This window comes from Labrus bergylta, chromosome 3, assembly GCF_963930695.1.
Source record: "Labrus bergylta chromosome 3, fLabBer1.1, whole genome shotgun sequence".
NCBI lineage: Eukaryota > Metazoa > Chordata > Actinopteri > Labriformes > Labridae > Labrus > Labrus bergylta.
Genome location: NC_089197.1, coordinates 35,312,246 through 35,333,044, shown reverse-complemented (window position 1 = coordinate 35,333,044; position 20,799 = coordinate 35,312,246). Strand labels below are relative to the sequence as shown.

General features: G+C 41.4%; 1 protein-coding gene and 1 pseudogene across 1 annotated transcript; both read left to right on the top strand.

Annotated features, from left to right (window-relative positions):
* Positions 1–2,750: 2,750 nt before the first annotated feature.
* Positions 2,751–4,550, top strand: LOC114920636 (C-type lectin domain family 4 member M-like; annotated as a pseudogene).
* An 11,223-nt stretch (positions 4,551–15,773) lies between these two features.
* On the top strand, positions 15,774–18,878 carry tlnrd1 (talin rod domain containing 1). Its single transcript, XM_020641414.3, has one exon. The coding sequence runs from the start codon at positions 17,264–17,266 to the stop codon at positions 18,326–18,328; it is 1,065 nt and encodes a 354-aa protein (XP_020497070.1). The 5' UTR covers positions 15,774–17,263; the 3' UTR covers positions 18,329–18,878.
* Positions 18,879–20,799: the final 1,921 nt, after the last annotated feature.

The window sequence follows — 20,799 nt, the reverse complement described above, 5'->3', positions numbered from 1 at the left end:
AACAGGAGAAATCAAAACATGGAAACCTAAATACTGAAATACAAAACTAAATAAGACTAAATCATGACAATAATTTGCCAAAAATTAATTAGAAAACAGAAGTGTTTTCAGCTTTGTGCCCCGCTCAGTATTGAAAAAGGGCATAACTTGTAGATTTAGGGATAATCCTAATAAAATCTATTTTCTTGTGCTATTTTAAAATGAAGTAATTACAATTATGAGTACACTTACATATACTCTAGATGTATAAAATATAAAATATTCTTAATTTTTCAGTGGTTACACCACTTGACATTTTTAGGTCCATTTAGTCTTACCTTTTGAAAAGAAAGGTTTAAATGTAATTTTAAATAACACAAAACCAACATGAATACAAATCTCCCATTTTAATGAACCTGATGCATGCTTTTAAATTGTGTTTCAAAAAGATTTTTGAATTGGTCATCTGAACAACCCTTATTTGTCACTGACCCAAATAACAGTTGGTAAAAGCTATTAAAATCATAAAAAGGAAAAAAAAAACAGTCGGACAAATGGACCGACAACGAAGTTTGGGCACTTCTACAAATTCAAATTCAGGCATATTCATGAACCCAATTACACACAACAAACATACAGTTCCTGCCACATATTTTCAACTGTGTTGTGTAAGTGACTTTTTTTTATAAACAGACTGCTCTAGCTATTTTCTAAACTTTTGACCACTGAAAGGGTCACATTCATTCCCCCAATTACACACATCCGTACAATGAAGGCAAAGAGTTCTTTAAAATCTACCCTACAGTACGAACCATATCACATTCAAACAAAGATGGCGTTGGGAGCCTTCTCCATTCTTTATAATCCTACTTTGTCTTAGGGATCAATGTAAAAAGAAGTTGTTCAAGTACATTTAAACATTCAAGGAATTTGACCTGGTGTTTTGGTGCAAAACAATTAAAAAAGAAAATAAAGCAAAAATAGCAAGAATTTAACTTAAATTAACATTAAAAAAATTACAAATACATAAAATAGAGTATAAGAATATTGAAACATGAAATGTACAGCAGGTGCAATGAAGGAGTTGTGCAGTTGACAGTTATGAACCCATCATTCAGAAGAACTGTATTAACTTTAATCTCTTTAACAAAATGATCAAACATGGTCATCATCACTGTATTTTAAGTTTGTTTTTAGTCTTCAAGAGGCAATTTATTGTAAAATGTCCTTTTTTATATTTACATTCCAAATAATATATTTCTAAACTTCTGATTTCATATTTGATTTATTCCCATGATTTTCAGAAAATCTTCAGTGATTTTTCGAACCTCAAATTTGTCAAATTGTTTTTTAAGGGAAATTTTCAAAATTGTTATTTATGTTATTTATGTCCAATTATTTTGATTATGTCTAATTGTGTGCACAGTAAGGTTTCTTGATGCATTTTCTTCTGTTAATTTTCTCCTACTTTATTTTTGCTTCCAGTTTACCATTGAAAAATTGGATGAGGAAGCAGTTCAAGACAGTCCAGTTCAAGATGAAAAAGAAGGAGGAGAGACTTTGAACCACTTCATTGACACACTGCGAACCAGCTGGCAAGTCGTTTTGAATGTCGTTTTAACAGTGCTTCTACTAATTGTAATCATTGTCACTGTCACTGTGAGCAATAATAGCAAGGAGTTACAAAAAGAAAACAATCACATAAGGATGCGTCTAAAATCCACTCATCAAAATGTAACCTCTATGAGAAGTGACGGTGGCCAATGGAAGCTGTTGTACAACTCTACCTTGTTTTGCACTGATAACACAAATTTGAGCCTGCTCCTAAACGAGTCAATTCATGAAAAGATGGAGCTGAGCCAATTGCTGAAAGACACAATTCAAGAAAAGACACTGCTGAGGCTGCAGCTAAACGACACAATACAAAAAAAGATGAAGCTCAGCCTGCTCCTGAACAAAACGATGCAAGAGAAGACACAACTAAGTCTACAGCTAAAAGACACAATGAAAGAAAAGACGCAGCTGAGTCTACTCTTGAATGACACAATTATAGAAAAGACACAGCTGAGCCTGCTCCTGAATGACACAACAAAAGAAAAGACGCAGCTAAGCCTGCTCCTGAAACAAACAATTGAAGAAAAATACACAGCTGAGTCTGCTCTTGAATGGCACAACAAAAGGAGACACTCAGCTGAACCTTCTTCTGAGCAAAACAATTCAAAAAAGGACTAGGCTTAGAGTGATCCTGAAAGACACAATTCAAGAAAACAAAAATCTAAACCTAAGTCTGAAGGGCAAAATTTGAGAAAAAACGCAACTAAGCATGCTGCTGAAGGACACAACAAAGGAAAATACATAACTGAGCCTGCTCCTTAATGACACAATTATAGAGAAGACACAACTGAGCCTGCTCCTGAATGACACAACAAAAGAAAAGGCACAGCTGAGCCTGCTCCTGAACAACACAACAAAAGAAAAGATGCAGCTAAGTCTGCTCCTGAACAACACAACAAAAGAAAAGATGCAGCTGAGTCTGCTCCTGAACGACACAACAAAAGAAAAGACGCAGCTGAGCCTGCTCCTGAGCGACGCAGCTGAGCCTGCTCCTGAGCGACACAACAAAAGAAAAGACGCAGCTGAGCCTGCTCCTGAGCGACACAACAAAAGAAAAGACGCAGCTCCTGAGCGAAACAATTCAAGAAAACACAAATCTAAACCTGAGTTTGAAGGGCATAATTCGAGAAAAAACGCAACTAAGCATGATGCTGAAGGACACAACAAAGAAAAATACACAACTGAGTCTGCTCCTTAATGACACAATTATAGAAAAGACACAACTGAGCCTGCTCCTGAACAACACAACAAAAGAAAAGATGCCGCTAAGCCTGCTCCTGAACAACACAACAAAAGAAAAGACGCAGTTAGGCCTGCTCCTGAACGACACAACAAAAGAAAAGACGCAGCTAAGCCTGCTCCTGAACGACACAACAAAAGAAAAGACAGCTAAGCCTGCTCCTGAACAACACAATTATAGAAAAGACACAACTGAGCCTGCTCCTGAACAACACAATTATAGAAAAGACACAACTGAGCCTGCTCCTGAACAACACAAAAAAAGAAAAGACGCAGCTAAGCCTGCTCCTGAACGACACAACAAAAGAAAAGACGCAGCTGAGCCTGCTCCTGAACAACACAACAAAAGAAAAGACACAGCTGAGCCTGCTCCTGAACGACACAACAAAAGAAAAGACACAGCTGAGCCTGCTCTTGAATGGCACAACAAAAGGAGACACTCAGCTGAACCTTCTCCTGAGCAAAACAATTCAAGAAAGGACTAGGCTTAGAGTGATCCTGAAAGACACAATTCAAGAAAACAAAAATCTAAACCTAAGTCTGAAGGGCAAAATTCGAGAAAAAACGCAACTAAGCATGCTGCTGAATGACACAACAAAGGAAAAGACACAGCTGAGCCTGCTCCTTAATGACACAACAAAAGAAAAGGCACAGCTGAGCCTGCTCCTGAACAACACAACAAAAGAAAAGACGCAGCTGAGCCTGCTCCTGAACAACACAACAAAAGAAAAGACGCAGCTAAGCCTGCTCCTGAACGACACAACAAAAGAAAAGACGCAGCTGAGCCTGCTTCTGAATGACACAATTCAAGTAAAAACACAGCTGCAGGTGGAGAACAAAGAGTTGAGGATATTTCTTAATTCTTCTTAATTTAACCCTGCAAAACCGCAACTTTTTAAAAGAAGAGAACAGACGGTTTCAAGAGCTTTTAAGCTTTGAACAGAATAGTTCAATGCAGCTGAAAGCAAAAAATCAGCAAAAGCATGCACTCCTGTTCTCAGACAGATTCTCCTTCCTCTGGAGATTATGCAACAAAAGTACGCTGAAGTGCTCACGCTGCCTTCCTGGCTGGACTGAGCATGCTTCACGTTGTTTCTTTCTATCTCCAATACAAAGAAGTTGGGAAAATACTCGCAGAGAGTGTTTTTCTGAAAATGGTGACCTGGCTGTTGTTTTGAATGAAGCAGACCAGGCATTCCTTACCACTCTGACTTATCAGTTTGTAAAGCAGAACCCTCAAGTTGATTTTTACTCAGCATGGATCGGGCTGCAGGACATGGTGCGGGAAGGCAGATACTGGTGGGTCAATGGTAATGAATTGAACTCCAAAGTTGTATACTGGAGGCATCTGGAGCCAAATAACGCTATAGCCTCCTGGGACATACAACAATCTGGTTAGGACTTTGTTGCCATAGTCCCACCGCGTGACATTGGGGTTAAGGATTGGTTGAAGTCTTGGGATGACATTGTCTGTGTTGGCAATCGGCACTACATATGTGAGACCCAAGCACTCATTTTGGACTGACTGAAAGACTTTGATTGATGTCACTTTACTTGTGACTCAAAGAGATCTGAGCTTATGTATATATGTGTAAATAAGTGTCTAAATAAATTGATTGTTTTTTACTAATAATGTACTGTTATCAATTTGTTAATGTTGCCTCACTAAATCTAGTGAAATATGAATGTGAATAAATCTAATAAATATTAATATGAAAACCAAATTCCTGTGGAACTTTGAAAGTCATATAACAAAGTACAATTCCCGGAAATCCAGCTTGATTTTTCCAAATGTTTCATAAGAATCTTAGTTAAACTAAGAAACATCAAAAGATAAAGTTGGATTTACCCCTGCTGAAGACAGAAAACTGATTGTTACAGATATAGGATTTTATCTCTGAATATGCTCTGAGGTCATTTTATTAACACGCTAATACTGTCCTCTGATATTGCCTTTAATATGACAACAAAACTACTTATGATAAAGCAAAAATTCCTTGAAAATAGCATGTTTGACAAAAAATGATAGACACATTGGTATTAACAGCAAATGTATCTATTATTTTGATCTATTATACATATATGTATGTATATAATAATAATAGATGCATTTACTAACATTTATAAGATGTCATTTGTATGTCCGAATTATAGCAAAATCTTGCCATACACTGTCTTTGCCAAAGCTTAGGTGGCTTACTCACTGTTTTTTGCACAAATCAAAGACAGAAATCTTTTTTTGCCCATTGGCCTGGATTTAGCTAAAACATAGGTGGAGTCTGCCTGGTGCAAGATCAATGATTGACATTAACTTACAGATTGTTTTCTTTAAAATCCTGTAAATATAGTTGCATGGTATTCTCTCATATATACTCATGACACAAACTTAAGTTTATTTATACTATGTTTTCATGTTGTCATCATCAATCGTTTGTGATTGCCCACCCGGAACTGTATTACAGTTTTTCTCAGTCGCTTTGGTACATTTCTCAGATCAGAATTGAAATTCTCAAAACTACTTGTTCAATCTTCACATCATTGTGTCACTTGTGCACATCAAAAAAGCAGTTTTTCATTTCTTTGAACAAGTTGGAAATGCTTTGGTACATCCATGCAAATGATTCTGTACAATTCTCTGCTGTTTCCTACATTATCAATGGCTTATGTCATGTTGATCAACCCATTATAATGGGTCTCTGTTGAAAAGTCTCACCCCCCACAACATTTAGGCATTAGTTCATCGCATAAGTCTTTACATGCAAAATGGTTGAACAAGTTGTCATAATATGTCAAGCATATTTCTATACATTTCCATTAGACTTTTTTTTCTAAATCTGTCCTGAATTGGTTAATTGCTCCCAGGTGAATCTTGACTTTCTCTAACGAAGGGAAATGTGTGAAGCATTAGATCAACCAATGATCAACCCGTTTTCTGAAATAGCTCAAAGGTGCATCTCATGATGAGATGAGATGAGATGAGATGAGATTCAACTTTATTGTCATTACACATATACAAGTATAGAGTAACGAAATGAGGTTTGGCATCTCACCAGAAGTGCAAATAAGCAGAAAGTGCAAGAGTCTGTGCTATGTACAGTAATTACAAAATTTACAGATGTAGACAAAAAAAGTGAATTATTAGGTATATCTGGATGGCTGGATTAATGGGATACTATAAATATAAATAAATGCTATAAATAAGTAATGCTACAAAATAAGTGTATTCTTAGGATTATAATATACAGATTAAGGTGCAGTGAGCATGCTATACTAATAATATACAGATTAAGGTGCAGTGAGCATGCTATACTAATAATATACAGATTAAGATGCAGTGAGCATGCTATACTAGTTTACAGATAATATAAAGAATATGGACATAATATGAACATACTATAATACAATAATACAGATGGATGAGAGATGTGTGTGTGTGACCAGGAGGAGTGGTGGGGGGATGATGGGTGTGAGGTGATATGCAGGGGAAAGGGGGGGGGTCAGCAGGGGGCGGAGAGAGAGAGGGAGAGAGAGAGAGAGACAGGGTTCAGAGTTCGGGGGGTAGAGTTCAGTAGAGAAACAGCTCTGGGGAAAAAGCTGTTCCTCAGTCTGCTGGTTCTGGTCCGGAGGCTTCTGAAGCGCCTGCCGGAGGGCAGGAGGGTAAACAGTCTGTGGGCAGGGTGGGAGGAGTCTTTAAGGATGCCATGAGCTCGCCGCAGACAGCGTGTTCTTTGGACATCCTCAATGGCAGGAAGTGGACACCTTGTGATGCGCTGGGCGGTTTTTACCACCCGCTGTAGCGCCTTACGGTCTGCGACAGAGCAGTTACCGTACCAGACTGAGACACTGCTGGTCAGGATGCTCTCGATCACACAGCGGTAGAAGTTCAACAGTACAGCTGAAGACAGGTGGTGTCTCTTCAGTGTCCTCAGGAAAAAGAGGCGTTGATGAGCCTTCTTAACCAGACTGGAGGTGTTGGTGGACCAGGAGAGGTCCTCTGTGATGTGGGTCCCCAGGAACTTGAAGCTGGAGACACGTTCAACAGCCATCCCGTTGATGTGAATGGGGTTGTGCGTGCTTCCTCTTTCTCTCCTGAAGTCCACGATGATCTCCTTCTTCTTGCTGGTGTTGAGGAGCAGGTTGTTGTCAGCACACCAGGCGGCCAGATGCTGTACCTCCTCCCTGTAGGCTGTCATCGTTGTTGCTGATGAGGCCAATCACCGCTGTATCGTCCGCAAACTTGATGATGGTGTTGGATCCATGTACAGGTCTGCAGTCGTGGGTGAAGAGGGAGTAGAGGAATGGGCTCAGCACACAGCCCTGTGGTACGCCTGTGTTGAGTGTGATGGTGGTGGAACAGGTGTGTCCTGACCTAACATACTGGGGTCTGTTGGTCAGAAAGTCCATTATCCAGTGACGGAGGGAGGTGTTGAAGCCCAGGTCTCTGAGTTTAGTGTTTAACTTGGAGGGGATGACAGAGTTGAATGCTGAGCTAAAATCAACAAACAGCATTCGTGCGTATGTGTTGTTATTGTCCAGATGTGTGAGCACAGAGTGCAGCGCAGTGGAGACTGCATCCTCTGTACTCCTATTGCTGCGGTAGGCAAACTGGTATGGGTCCAGTGTGGGTGGGAGGCAGTTTTTCAGGTGTGCTAGGACCAGTCGCTCAAAGCACTTCATTATGATGGGTGTGAGTGCCACAGGGCGGTAGTCGTTCAGGCCTGTCGGGCTGGAGTGTTTCGGCACTGGGACAATGGAGGTGGCTTTGAAGCATGCCGGCACAGCTGCTTGGGCGAGGGACAGGTTGAAGATGTCCATAAAAACCCCAGCTCCGCACATGCTCTAAGCACGCGCCCGGGGGTACCGTCTGGACCAGCAGCCTTTCGAGCGTTGATCCGGCTCAGTGCAGCGTGGACGTCTGTGGAGGTGAGTGAGAGGGGCTGGTTGTCTGCAGGAGGTCTGGTCGTGGTCTGCGTCTCTCTGTTGTCTCTATCGAAACAAGCATAAAAGTGATTTAGCTCGTTCAGGAAGGAGACATCTGTGGTTATCGGGGTGGAGTTTCTGGGTTTATAGTCACTGATGGCCTGGATGCCCTGCCACATGCGTCTGGGGTCGGAGTTGGAGAAGTGTTCCTCAACCTTCAGCTTGTAGCAGTGCTTGGCCTTGATGATGCCCCTCCTCAGGTTTGCCCTGGATACCCTGAACCATCAACTGGCAAGTATATATATAGCCGGAGCACAACACAATGTTACAATGTCTGGCAATTGAAGGACAAGGAATTGGACGGGGTCAACAGCCAGAGAGAAGACGAGGAAGAGGAGTGAGGCTGCGTGGTGGAGGAGGCAGAAGAGGCCGGGGACATATGCACGCTCCTGATGAGATAAGAACCACACTTGTAGATCACGTTCTCAAAAATGGGCTTACAATGGCTGAGGCTGGTCGAAGGGTGCAGCCAAATGTTGGGAGAACAACTGTGTCCTCAATCATTCAGACTTTTCATCGACAGAACAGGTATGTACTCTAACAACAGTCACTGTACTGTAGTACTGTATACTTTCTGTAATGCTTCATACAATATTACAGTATTCCACTTGCATTTTACAATATACAGTAAGTATACTTTATACAGTGACATTTTATCTTACTCAATTTTGTGTTTTGCATTACTATATTTTTTCCACACATGACTGCAAGTGTCATGATTCACATCATGGCAGCCCTCCCTTCTCCTTTTGTGGTGTTGTTTGTCATTCCCTGTCTGTTTAATCCTCATGTGTCTCTCCCCTGTCTGTGTGAGTGTGGTGGGCGGGGTTCATGTTCCCAGGCCGCGCCAGGTGCAGCTAGTTGGTCATCAGGATCTCGACTACAAAGACTTCCTGCTGCTTCACCTCGGCGCCAGATTGTTTCACCTGCTCGCGTGGTATTGTACTCTCTAGGCTTCTCTGGATTACTAGTTCTCGTGTTATAGCTTGTGTAGCTAACCTTGTTTTTTTTCTCTGCCTTGTGCCAGTTTGCTGTTCGCATTTTTTGCTTCACCTCACCTGTGCTTTTTGGACACCACACTGGGATCACCACTGGGTTCCACTTGGAACCTCGCACTACCCCTCCCAATTGCACTTTTTGAGTCACTTTTGGAAATAAACCTTTTTGTAAACTTTATCCTGCCTATCTGAGTCGTGCTTTAGGGTCCAGAATTTATACTAACCGTAACAGAACAATCTCGCCAAAAGCATGGACCCAGCTGACTCAGACCCCAGTGCCCAAGTTAAGACCCTCCGACACGCTGTGTCAAACCAAGGAGCAATGCTTGGAGAACACGACCAGACTCTTTGTGGGATTATGGACTCCCTGTCTGAATTAGCCTCTGGTCTCTCTCGTGTTGAAAGGCAGCTACAGATTAACCCACAGTCTGTACCTGTCTCAGAACCTCCTCCAGCAGTACCAGTCAGTGCTCTTACACCCCGTGAGCCCTTTGTCCCGGCCCCTGACCATTACGACGGTTATTTAAGGGAATTGTAGGTAATTTTTATTTCAATGTTCTCTAGTGTTCAAGCTACAACCTCTGACCTATTTTAGCAATAGAGCTAAGATAGCTTACGTTCTGGATCTGCTCATGGGGAGGGCAAGGTCTTGGGGAACCGCTTTCTGGCATAGCCCGCTCACTGCTAATGCTACCTTTGACCAGTTTGTTTCGGACATGACCTCTGTTTTTGACCACCCTGTTACCAGCTGTGACTAGCAACCAACTACTTAGCCTAAGTCTACCAACAAGCAGGCTCTACAACCTCTGCCCTGGAATGTGGAGCCATGGAGAACTACATCACAGAGTCTCTAAACTCAGGTATTATCCGACCATCTTCTTCTCCTCTGGGTGCAGGATTTTTCTTTGTGGATATAAAGGATAAGACCCTGAGACCCTGCATAGATTTCCGTGGCTTAAACAACATTACGATCAAAAACAAGTATCCTCTGCCTCTCATTAACTCTGCTTTTGAACCCCTGCATGGAGCCACTGTCTTCACTAAGTTGGACCTGCGCAATGCCTATCACTTGATGTGCATAAAGGAAGGCGATGAATGGAATACCTCCTTCAACACTCCTTTGGGCCACTTTGAGTATCTAGTCATGCCCTAACCAACGCCCCTGCTGTGTTCCAAGCCATGGTAAATGACGTTTTAAGAGACTATTTGAACAGATCCATGTTTGTCTATATGACATTTTGATTTTCTCCCAAAACCTAGAGGAGCACGTGGTTCATGTGCGGCAGGTCCTTCAGAGGTTGTGGGAGAATAAACTGTATGTGAAGGGGGAGAAGTGTGAGTTTCATGCTGCTTCTGTCTCCTTCCTGGGGTACATTCTGGAGAGTGGGCAGGTGAGGACGGATCCTGCTAAGGTCCAAGCTGTCACAGATTGGCCTCAACCCACCTCAAGGAAACAGCTCCAGAGGTTTCTGGGGTTTGCTAATTTCTACCAGTTTTGTGAGGAATTATAGTCAGGTAGTAGCCCCGTTGCCTAAGCTTACTTCACTGTCTGTTCCTTTTTGTCTGGTCTCCTGCAGCAGAAGAGGCATTTGGGGAACTCAAGAGGCGGTTCTCCACAGCCCCCATCCTGGTACAGCCTGATCCCTCTCACCAGTTCTTTGTGGAGGTGGACGCATCAGATATTGGTGTGGGAGCTGTCCTGTCATAAAGAGCTGCAGGTGATGACAAATTACACCCCTGTGCTTTCTTTTCTAAAACTATCACCGGCAGAAAGGAATTATGATGTCGGCAACAGGGAGTTTCTGGCCGTCAAACTGGCCCTGGAGGAGTGGAGACATTGGCTGGAGGGAGCTACGACACCTTTCACGGTATGGACTGACCACAAAAATCTTGCTTACATTCAAAGTGCTAAACGTCTCAACTCTCGCCAAACCCAGTGGGCTTTGTTTTTTTGGGCCGGTTTAAGTTTACCCTCACCTACCGGCCAGGGAGTAATAATATAAAGCCTGATGCTCTCTCCAGACAATTCCAGGATGACATTGATAGACCTGCAGTCCCTGACACTATCCTTCCTTCGTCGTTCCTGGTGGGCTCGTTAACCTGGGAGATTGAATCCCTGGTTAGGACCGCCCTCACCACTAACCCAGATCCCGGTGGTGGGCCCCCGGATCGTTTGTTTGTACCTATTTCTGTCCGTCCTCAGGTACTTCAGTGGTGACACACATCACATCACAACACATCATTTGCCTGCTATCCGGGAACCTTTCGCACCCTGACCCTGCTCCAACGTCACTTCTGGTGGCCCACCATGACGGCAGACACCCGAGAGTACGTCAAGGCCTGTACGGTCTGTGCCCGAGGAAAGGCTTCTCACCGCCAAGTCTTGAACGATCCAGGCAGCGTATAAACCATTCACTTACATCTTTCTGCTGTTTAACAAACATAATGCTAGTTTACTAACAGGAGATATCATACCAACACTCACACAGCAAATTTAGCATACTTAGCTTAATAAATAGTTCATTGGGACACCATCTCTGAAACATTTATCATAGCTATGGTCCTTGCCAACAAATTTAAGATGAAGCAAGATGAAATCATTGAGTAAGTAAGCTACTTAGGAGGAGAATAAGAGGGCTAGCTAGATATTGCAGCATAAAATAAGCTAACAGTGTTACAGTGGCTAATATTTCAAAAAGAACATACACAAGAAGAGTAGTATCAATATCTATATGAAAACATAACGTTTACTGAGAATACTTTATTTTCTTACTGGCCAACGTCAGGCTAAATCCACAAGTCAACACAGTCTGCAGTCTTCATGACTTCTGTTGGTGTGTGTTCTATTATGGGGGCTATTAAAGGAGATTGTCCTATGTTCACGTTTTTACTTTTTTGTTTTGTTTTTTCTTTGTGCTATGCAGTGCTGTCTTTTCCTTTCTGTATCGTAATGACATGGTCTGTCAACAAATTACAGTACAAAACGGTAAAAGCGTAAATGTGAATCTTGTCCAGTCTCTTGCAATCAATCTCTCACATACATTAAGGTGTAACTTACAATTTACAATAATTGTCATCAGAACTTTAGCCATAGTTTATATCAGAACACCCCTCCAGAGTACACTCTTATATTGACAACATGACTAAACAATTTGACTGTCTTATCCGAACACAATGACACAAGGACTTGTCATTCTGATGGCACTGGTAATCCATGGTGTTTTGCTATTTGTACGAATTGTTATGAGAAATGCACTTGCTGTTTTGCAAATGTCAAGGATGATTCGAGAAATGTACCAAAGCGACTAAGAAAAACTGTAAGTAAAGCCTCTTTGAACTTTGTAGCTCTAACTGCCATACTGCCCTGACTCCAGCAGGGGGCAGCATCTCCCCTACACAGCTGCAACATCAGGAGTGTTAACCAACTACAAGGAATCTTATCTAAGACGTACACCAAAAAATAAGAGTTTTTTTTTTTTTTACTGAAATGTGTGATAATATTTCTGCTCTGATTTGTCATGCATTTTGCTCTATATTAACCTTTTATCTTATATCATGCAGAGTATTTTTATTCAACAAAGGAGTCTCGAAGTCTTCGAGGGCAACTCGTTTTCGGACCCGAACATCACCACAAACTCCACGGGAGGCAATGACCCACTCTGACGTAATCACCCACAATTCATTGCAATTGAGAAACAGTTGCCCCATTTGACCAAAACAAAAATAAATCAAAATTTTGATTAACTTTTTCTTTTTAACCAAGGTACAAAGCATGCATGCAGAGCCTATGGGTGAGTGAGATTGTGTTTCTAATGATCGGACTTGCATGGCATGCATGAATAACTAAATGCTGAAACGTAGTGTAATAGGCTTTTCATGTAATGTTTAACATCGACAAAACACAAGTAGGTTAGCGTTTCAATTTCCATGACTCTTAAATTACCCTCAGCAAAAAAATCAGTTGTTTGAAATCCAAAGTAAAATTTGTTTAAAGCACCTTTCAAGGACTTTTCAGGGTAAAAAAAAAAAGACCTGTAAATAACAAGTGACAACCACAGGGACCTGTTAGCAAGGAAAGAGATGCAGCACCCTAACACAGGAGTTCCCAAACCTTTCATCCTCTGACCCCAAAAATAAGGATGAGAGACTGGGGACCCCCTCTGTCCTTGGAAGTGGTTAAAGCATTTAACGTTGCGCACAGCACCATGCACACCAGAACAAAACTAAATAATACAGCAGCCTTAAAATAATAATATTATTTCAGAGTGTCTGTGTGCATTTTAATTTACAAAGACCACAACAGATACCTACATTTTTACAGTCCTGTGCAAAGTCAACTTTTTGACTTTCTTTTCAGCACAAATCTCACTGAAGAACTACTGATTGATTTTAAATTGTACAACTTTTTGTATCTAATTTAACACTAATAGGCAAAATGTACAATTTTAAGTCCCCCAGGGGTGCCCCTTTTTTATTTATTTAGCCTAGGTCAATCAACAAGAATATTCTGTACTTTCAGAAGGCTTGAAACATCCATAATGGCCAGCTGAAGACTTTTCTTTAGTTAGCTCTCTATGGAAAAGAAAGCTTTTCCATATTCTGCTACCAAGAATTGGTCAGAAACCCCTAAATAAATGTGCTTTAAAAACTGAGCAAATAAGATCTTTTTGTGTAAGAATACATAGTATGTTTAGTCAATAAGTATGCATAAATGCACCTGACTATTTGGTTGATTTTGTTTACCTTTTCCTTAACAACCATCAACCACTTACAAACCTTTACACTTGTAAATACATGGTGCTGACCTGGATGTACAGGGATCTTATTTACTTTATTATAGAGTTTACAACATATCTAAAAGATCATCTACCTTAAAAACGTGTTTTTCAATGTTCATGCAGCAGTAGGCCTAATAATAACCCACTGTTGAAAATGATATATAATTATAACAAAACAAGACAGGGGGGTGGGCCATCCTGTAGGTTTATATAGGCCTATATATTCTTTAAAATTATTTTATTAAGTCTTCTAACAGCATCCTGATTTTTCAATGAGGTAAAGGTGCACTGACACTAGTCATTATTTTTAGTGTCGTGAGGAGACGCAGTTACTCCAGTTTCGGTCTCATTTTTCCTCAGTGGTCCATACAGTGAAGTCCCTCCCATACGAACACTGGATTGGTTTATTTTATTCCTAGACCCTCCCATAAACTCGTTTGATTGGATCCCGTCCACATCTGCATTTGTTATTGGAGGCCAACTGTTGCGTCATTATTTCCAACAGCTAGAAGTTTCATGTGTCAGCCTCAGCAGAAGCTCATATGGAGCAGTGTTGTACTGTGCTGCCATTTCAATAAAAAGAATTAGGAGTCACTGCATTTAGCCTACTAACAAAGGAGGATAAATATATTTCAAAATTATGTGACTTTAATTTAATTTAAAAACTATTTATAGCTTACCCTCAATTTTTCTAACTCGGAGATTTGCAGACTTCTTTTAAGCTGCACCTTTCAGTTTTCTCATTAGGCTGATAATGCTGTCGTGTCGTGTCGTGGAGTGACATTTGACCATTCTGGCCAGACAGACTTGTTATAGATTCGGGGGCGGTCTAGTATCCTAGGCTACTGTGATATCCAGGGAGGCGGCACCGGAACATGCTTAAACTCTGCTTGACCTTTCCCTGGTGCAGCAGCTGATCAGTTCAAGTCAATAATCAAACTTTAATGTTTTGGTACCGGATGACTTGAAGAAGACTCACGGTGTCTTAGCGGGGATATTTTAGATGGGGTACACCGGTAGCCGATACGCGTGAGAGACGTTCAGGCATGGGTCGGAAACGTCAAGACAGCGCAGACCTAAAACTTGATCATCCGGTTAAACTGTCAAAATAAAGCTTTTAATGCCGACACCTAAACATAAAGAAGAGTGGATGGATTTATTTTTGGTGTTTTACTTTATCATTCCCATTCTATGTTAGCCTCCTTAACCTTGGAATTAGAATTAAAGTTATTTTCACTATTCCAGGGCACAATGCAAATAAGTATGGCATGGTCTAATAGATGAAGAATAGATGTGAAAATATTTGACAGAACATAGCCAAAAAAGTGTCACAATAAAAGTGACACTTTTTCAGATAGCTGATGTTAGACTCTATGGACCAAGGTTTTTAGAGCAGCTGCAGCCTACAGTAAACTTTTAATCTCACTTGATCCAGCAAAGTATGTTGTATTTAATCTTTTCATATTTAAGACTAGTAATGTTTAGTTAAATCCTGGTTGTACATATTCTCATTCTTAGTTTTTTATATTTTTAGTGCTTATTTACTTTGTATTTAATATTATATTGTGTTTATTTGCTCATATTGTGTCTTTGGATAACCTGCTGCTGTAATGCCACAATTTCCCAGTTTGGGATCAATAAAGTCATTATATTCTATTTGATTCGATTGTATTCTATTCTATTGTCAGAGTAGCTTTAATTTCACTTGTAGGCTAAGGCACAGTGCACTGTGGTAGGCTCCTTTATTTCACTGTACTGCAGGGGAAATATTATTATCCATGGTTTATTATTCTTCAATTACCTAATTTTAATAAGTATTCACTTTGCATATTCTATGGCTTTGTTCATTCAATAAATTAACAAAGAGTATACTGTATGTAGCCTAGATCAAATCAGCTCAGTAAAAAAAAGACATGTTCTCCCCCTGTAGGCCTACAGCACAATGTACCAGATATTGACATATTATAATATAATACTAATAATAATATGAATATAATGTGAATATGAATATAATGAATATATAATAATGAATATAATGTGAATATGATAATATATATTATATTATCATTGTATTCACAGAGGAACCTGGGTAGTGCTATGGAAAGCAGAAAACGTGTCTTTCTTGAAGCCAGGGCTGTGCTTTTATTTTGAAATGCACAGCTGTGGTGTGTTTTGTGTGTGGTGTCTAACTTGACGTTGAAGCGACGCCTCATGGCAGCTCGTCCCGAAACTCAGACCCGTCATAAAAGTCCGCAGAGCTCTTTGGCTCCTGTGTAACTTGATTCTTCTTCTGCGACGTCGTAAAACGTGAGGCAGCAGATCTTTCACAGGATGGTGGAGGGTTGATTCCAGGTTGAAATGTGTCCTGAGCTGCTGCTGTGTTCCTCTAACGACCACACCCTCCCCGCTTCCTCATACTGCAGCGGGAGCGCGCAGCACCGCTTTGAATCCCCGGGAATAACGGCTCCTCTTTGGGCTACCTTTCTGTTTTATAGCCCCTTGAACCTGCTGAGACAAGTGAGTCCACTCTCCAAAGACTTCTGACTGCTTATGGCTACAAAAAGCAATTCATCAGAGAGGATATGCGGGACTGCACAGTCTCTGGTCCCGAGTTAAGACGCCGAGGAGGAGGAGGAGGAGGAGGAGGAGGGCGGACTGAAGGACTGAAGGACGATGCATATGGAGTCCAAGCGACTACAGCAATTGCTAGCTCATAACCCAGGGCTGTGTCTGAAAAAGAAGAGATTGAAAGTGGATACTGGGGCTGTTTTGTTGAAAAGTCGGCCTCTCGGTGGATTTGTGAAACGATGGTGCTGAAGGGGAACCCAGGTCTGCCTGCTGTCCAGGAGAGCTGCCCGGGTGCTGTCCTGTTTGTAACCAGCATGAGTCCTACACCAGGCCGGTCCCAGTCAGTGGAAACAAGTTGGACCAGATATCGATGCTGCTCCAGGCTATTTACTCTCATGCGAGTGGACATAAAATGACCTCCTATTGACCTTTTAAAAAAAACCTACAGAAACATGTCCTCTAGTGAATGTTGAGGTGACCTTTTCTTACCTCTAGTTGTACAAAGACCAAAAGAGAAGAATCAGCACATGTCATGAAATGTAGCCTAGATGAGATCTTGTCTTAAAAAGGAAAGTATCTTTTGACATAACCCTCAGTCTGCACTTTGCCTTGAAGTAGGCACCTTGGTGTCACTGCAGTTTGTGTGTGATTTCCTTTTTTTTAAATTCACAACCTGTGAATTATTTTGTCACCTGAAACAGGGTTTATAATGCCAATATTGAGTTTTGGATGAAATGGGCATTTAAATTAATTAGAGCAAATATCTTCTGCTGAGAATTTCACAGTTGTTGGATTTCAAATTGAAACATTGCTAAGGATGGGGGGCAGATAACTAGTTTTTGTCATGATAACAAAGTAATAGAGATGTTATTCACACAAAGAAATGCAGTTTTACTCCTTCTACATGTTTACATTGAGATTCTATGTCCTGTGTGTCAACGTATGATGAACAGCTGATTGCTCTGAAGAAATTTAAGGAAGACTGTTCGGCCAGTTGATAGTTAAGATTTTTTAAGTTTATCTTGGAAACAGTACAATGCATTGTACAGAGGCAGAAGACTATAAATAACTGAATAAGCCCCACCCCCTCCCACTCCCCTCCTTATTATGGCTAGTGGTGGTTCTGGCAAATCTGCAAGTGAGGGCTCCCCCAGCACACCCTGTGGCAGCCTGCAGCAAAGGAAGCGTCTCTCCTCCGTCTGTGACAGCTGTAAGGGCAAGATGCAGCTGGTGGCCGACCTCCTCCTGCTGTCCAGCGAGACGAGGCCGGTCATGACCTCTGAAGGCGTGGCCGTGGCGGACACCTTCGACCAGTGCCGCGACACGGTCATAGCGCGGACTAAAGAGCTCTCCATCCTCACGCATGACATCCAGAGCCAGCTCAACATGGGCCGCTTCAACGAGGTGGGGGACCGTCTTGTGGAGATGGCCGACCTGGTGGTGTCTCTGACCGAGTGCTCTGCCCACGCTGCTTACCTGGCGGCCGTCGAGACCCCCGGCTCTCAGCCCTGCCTGCCCGGTCTGGTCGATCGCTACAAGGTCACGCGTTGCCGGCACGAGGTGGAGCAGAGCTGCAGCGTCCTCCGAGTCACGGCCCTGCCCGACCTGACCCCGCAGCTCCTCCTCGAGCTGTCTCAGAACATCTCCACCAGCCTCAAGAACCTGACCGACATCTCATCTCTCGCCAGCGAGCGGTCACGCGAGCGTTTCGCTAAAGAGCAGTTCAAGCTGAGCGTAAAAAGCATGAGCACGAGCGGAACGGCGTTCCTGGCGTGTGTCAAAGAGGTGAAGAGCCAGCCCAGCGAGCTGACCAGGACCCGCTGCGTCCTCTTCAGTAACGCTCTGGTCCAGGCCGTGAGCGCCCTGGTCGGGTTTGCCACAGAGCCTCCGTTCCTGGGGAGGGCGGCGAGCGTCTCCGGTGAAGGGAAGGGGGTACAGACTGCAGTTTTAGGCGGGGCCATGAGCGTGGTCTCAGCCTGTGTGCTACTAACTCAGGGCCTCAGGGATGTCGCGCAGCATCCCGAGAGCAGCTCCAAAATGGCCGACTACCGCGAACGCCTACGTAATTCAGCCTGTGCTGTGTCGGACGGTTGCACTCTGCTTACTCAGGCACTCAGAGAACGCTCGTCTCCAAGGACTTTGCCGCCAGTCAACTCTCATCCTGTGAATTAGTTTAGTCCTATCCTGACATACCAAAGAGACTCACCTGGGTGACCCCTGTTCATCAGGTGTATAGCCTGAGTGTCATCAGATGAACGCTGTCTGTGTCTGTTGAGCTGGTTGAAGTAAAGAATTCAGAGGAGAACTAACAACGACCTCTGCAGGGTTTGAATTCGCGCTGGATGTGAATCAACTCTTCATCACTCTGCAGCCTGACCCGGGTTCAGCTGACGGACACAACCCTTCAAACCTAAAAAAAAAGTTTACCTCAGTTTTTCCTTTTTGGTGAAAACACCAGCCTTGATGATGGATGTAGCCTTGCTGTGTGAACCTATGATTGGCTGACCTGCTCGATTACAAGCGCTTGTGAGATTTGAGTGATCTGAGTGTCTCGATGCTTGTTTTTTTTTTCCAACGTGTGAATACCTAATTTGTAAAAGCTGCTGTGAGTGTGTGCCATAGGTTTTTACACTATTTACCAGACTTCCCATAGTATTTTCAAGTGTTTTGAACATGCATGTAATGGAGTATTTATTTCAACTATTAAATATGTTGTTTCAGATACACTCTTATTGGGACATTTAATCAGAAAGTTCATTGATATGTGTTTTATAACCCAGGTGATATATTCTCTGACACCTCTCTGCACACGCTGATTGTTCAAAGTGACTTTCCTAGCTTGGTTTGTACCTTGATAACTCGTTATTCATTCTTCAAAATAACATATTTAGAAGCCATGAGAAACATCACTCCATCATTGCTTTAAACAGAGTCTTCATTTAGTGTGTGTGGTAATGAAAATCTAAATCTTCACCCATCCCTCCACTGTGTTCCTGCAGCTTGAGAAGAAGGCGGAGCAGAAACAAAGTGGTTATTAGTTTAAAATGTGAAACTTAAGCCACTAAAACCCAGATTTCACCAGGTGTATTTTTTTAAATTTCTTTTCAATAATATCTCATTACACTTTAATTAGGCCGTATTCACCTGTCTATTCTGCCAGTGCAGCAAGGGAAATGTACTAAAGCTTTTTTTGAATTAACATAAAGATTACATTTTAAGAAACATAAGAAGGTTTTGCTTGATGCACTGACAGCAGTTTTATACTCGTAAGCAATTCAGACCTTATATTTCTGCTTTTCACCTTAAAATAAGATGTTTGGCTTTTCAAGTGAATGTGGATTATATTTAGTGTAATCAGGTATTTCAACTTATAACTGTCCTCGTTACAGTGTAGAGTCAGAGGATATTATTCCCTGCTGATGTGCTGAAGGCAGTACCAGGAACAAACATGACCACCATATACAAGTCTTCCTCAACATTACTCATCAGAAATGTTTTGGGTTAAATTTCAAAGTCCTTAAAGTAATGATTCATTTTTGAATGAGTTAAAAGTGTTAGGTTTATCTACATATTTATTTACTATGAATAAGGATACTGACACTGAACTATTTTTTCTCATATACAATTAATTTAGTTAAATACAACAACTCACTGCTGAATCAACTTTCTATATGATTTTCCAGGTTATTCACAATTCAAGAAACTGAATATGAACTCTGATAACAAAGGAACACTCATTAAAATGCCATTTAAGAAGTGTTAGTTTTAAGATACTTTGATTTAAACATCATAAAACAAAATAGGAACAAATTGTTTTTAAAGGTTCTTTCTCAACCTCAAATGTATTTCTCTCAGCCATAAGAATAAGTTTGCTTTCTATCATCAATACATTTTACACTCATTATTCTAACATACAATGTAAAGCACTAGAGATACTGGAGGTGTGGCCTATTCATGTTTACAAATCATACTACACATCCAATAAGGATAAATAATTAATTATGGACTTTACCAAGTAATGAAGACATTCATTCAACTAGGTTTATGACTTCACTGTTATGTTATTAACAAAACCAAACATCTTATGTGTTTAACAAGTTTCCCTTGTTTTCAAACCCGACCACTTTATGATGAACCATCACTTTCTACATTGAAGCATATCATGCCTTGTATGTTGTTAATAGAATAAGAGTGAAATATTACAATAGCTTATTGATGATACTATCGATTGTATTGCTTTTGTGCCTTAAGATCCTTTCACATGAAAGAATACCACATTAATATGTAATCAAAGTATTAATGTGAAACTGAGAGAAAGCAAACAAACTAATTACCCCAAGAGGGATTATAATCAAAGCTACTAATAATCAAAACCAGAGTTTAAAAAAATAACCCCCCCCCCCCCCCCCCCCCCACAATGTGCCGATAAAGACATGAGCTATTAAGTCCATTTTTTTGAACCAGTTGTAAACATGTGTATCTCTGCTGTAATTTTAGAATGGCTGTGTGTGACTTCCAGGGCTTTTGCAGCCGGTCTCTCTCTTTTTTTCTTTTTTTTATAGATTGCTGATTGTCAAAATTATGAAAAATGAAGCAGTAATCTGGGCTCTGTGATGCTGTGGGAGTGCCCATATAATATGTTG

Bases quoted from the DNA above. Each gene is read 5' to 3' on its own strand.
- tlnrd1 (XM_020641414.3), top strand. From the start codon at position 17,264: ATGGCTAGTGGTGGTTCTGGCAAATCTGCAAGTGAGGGCTCCCCCAGC.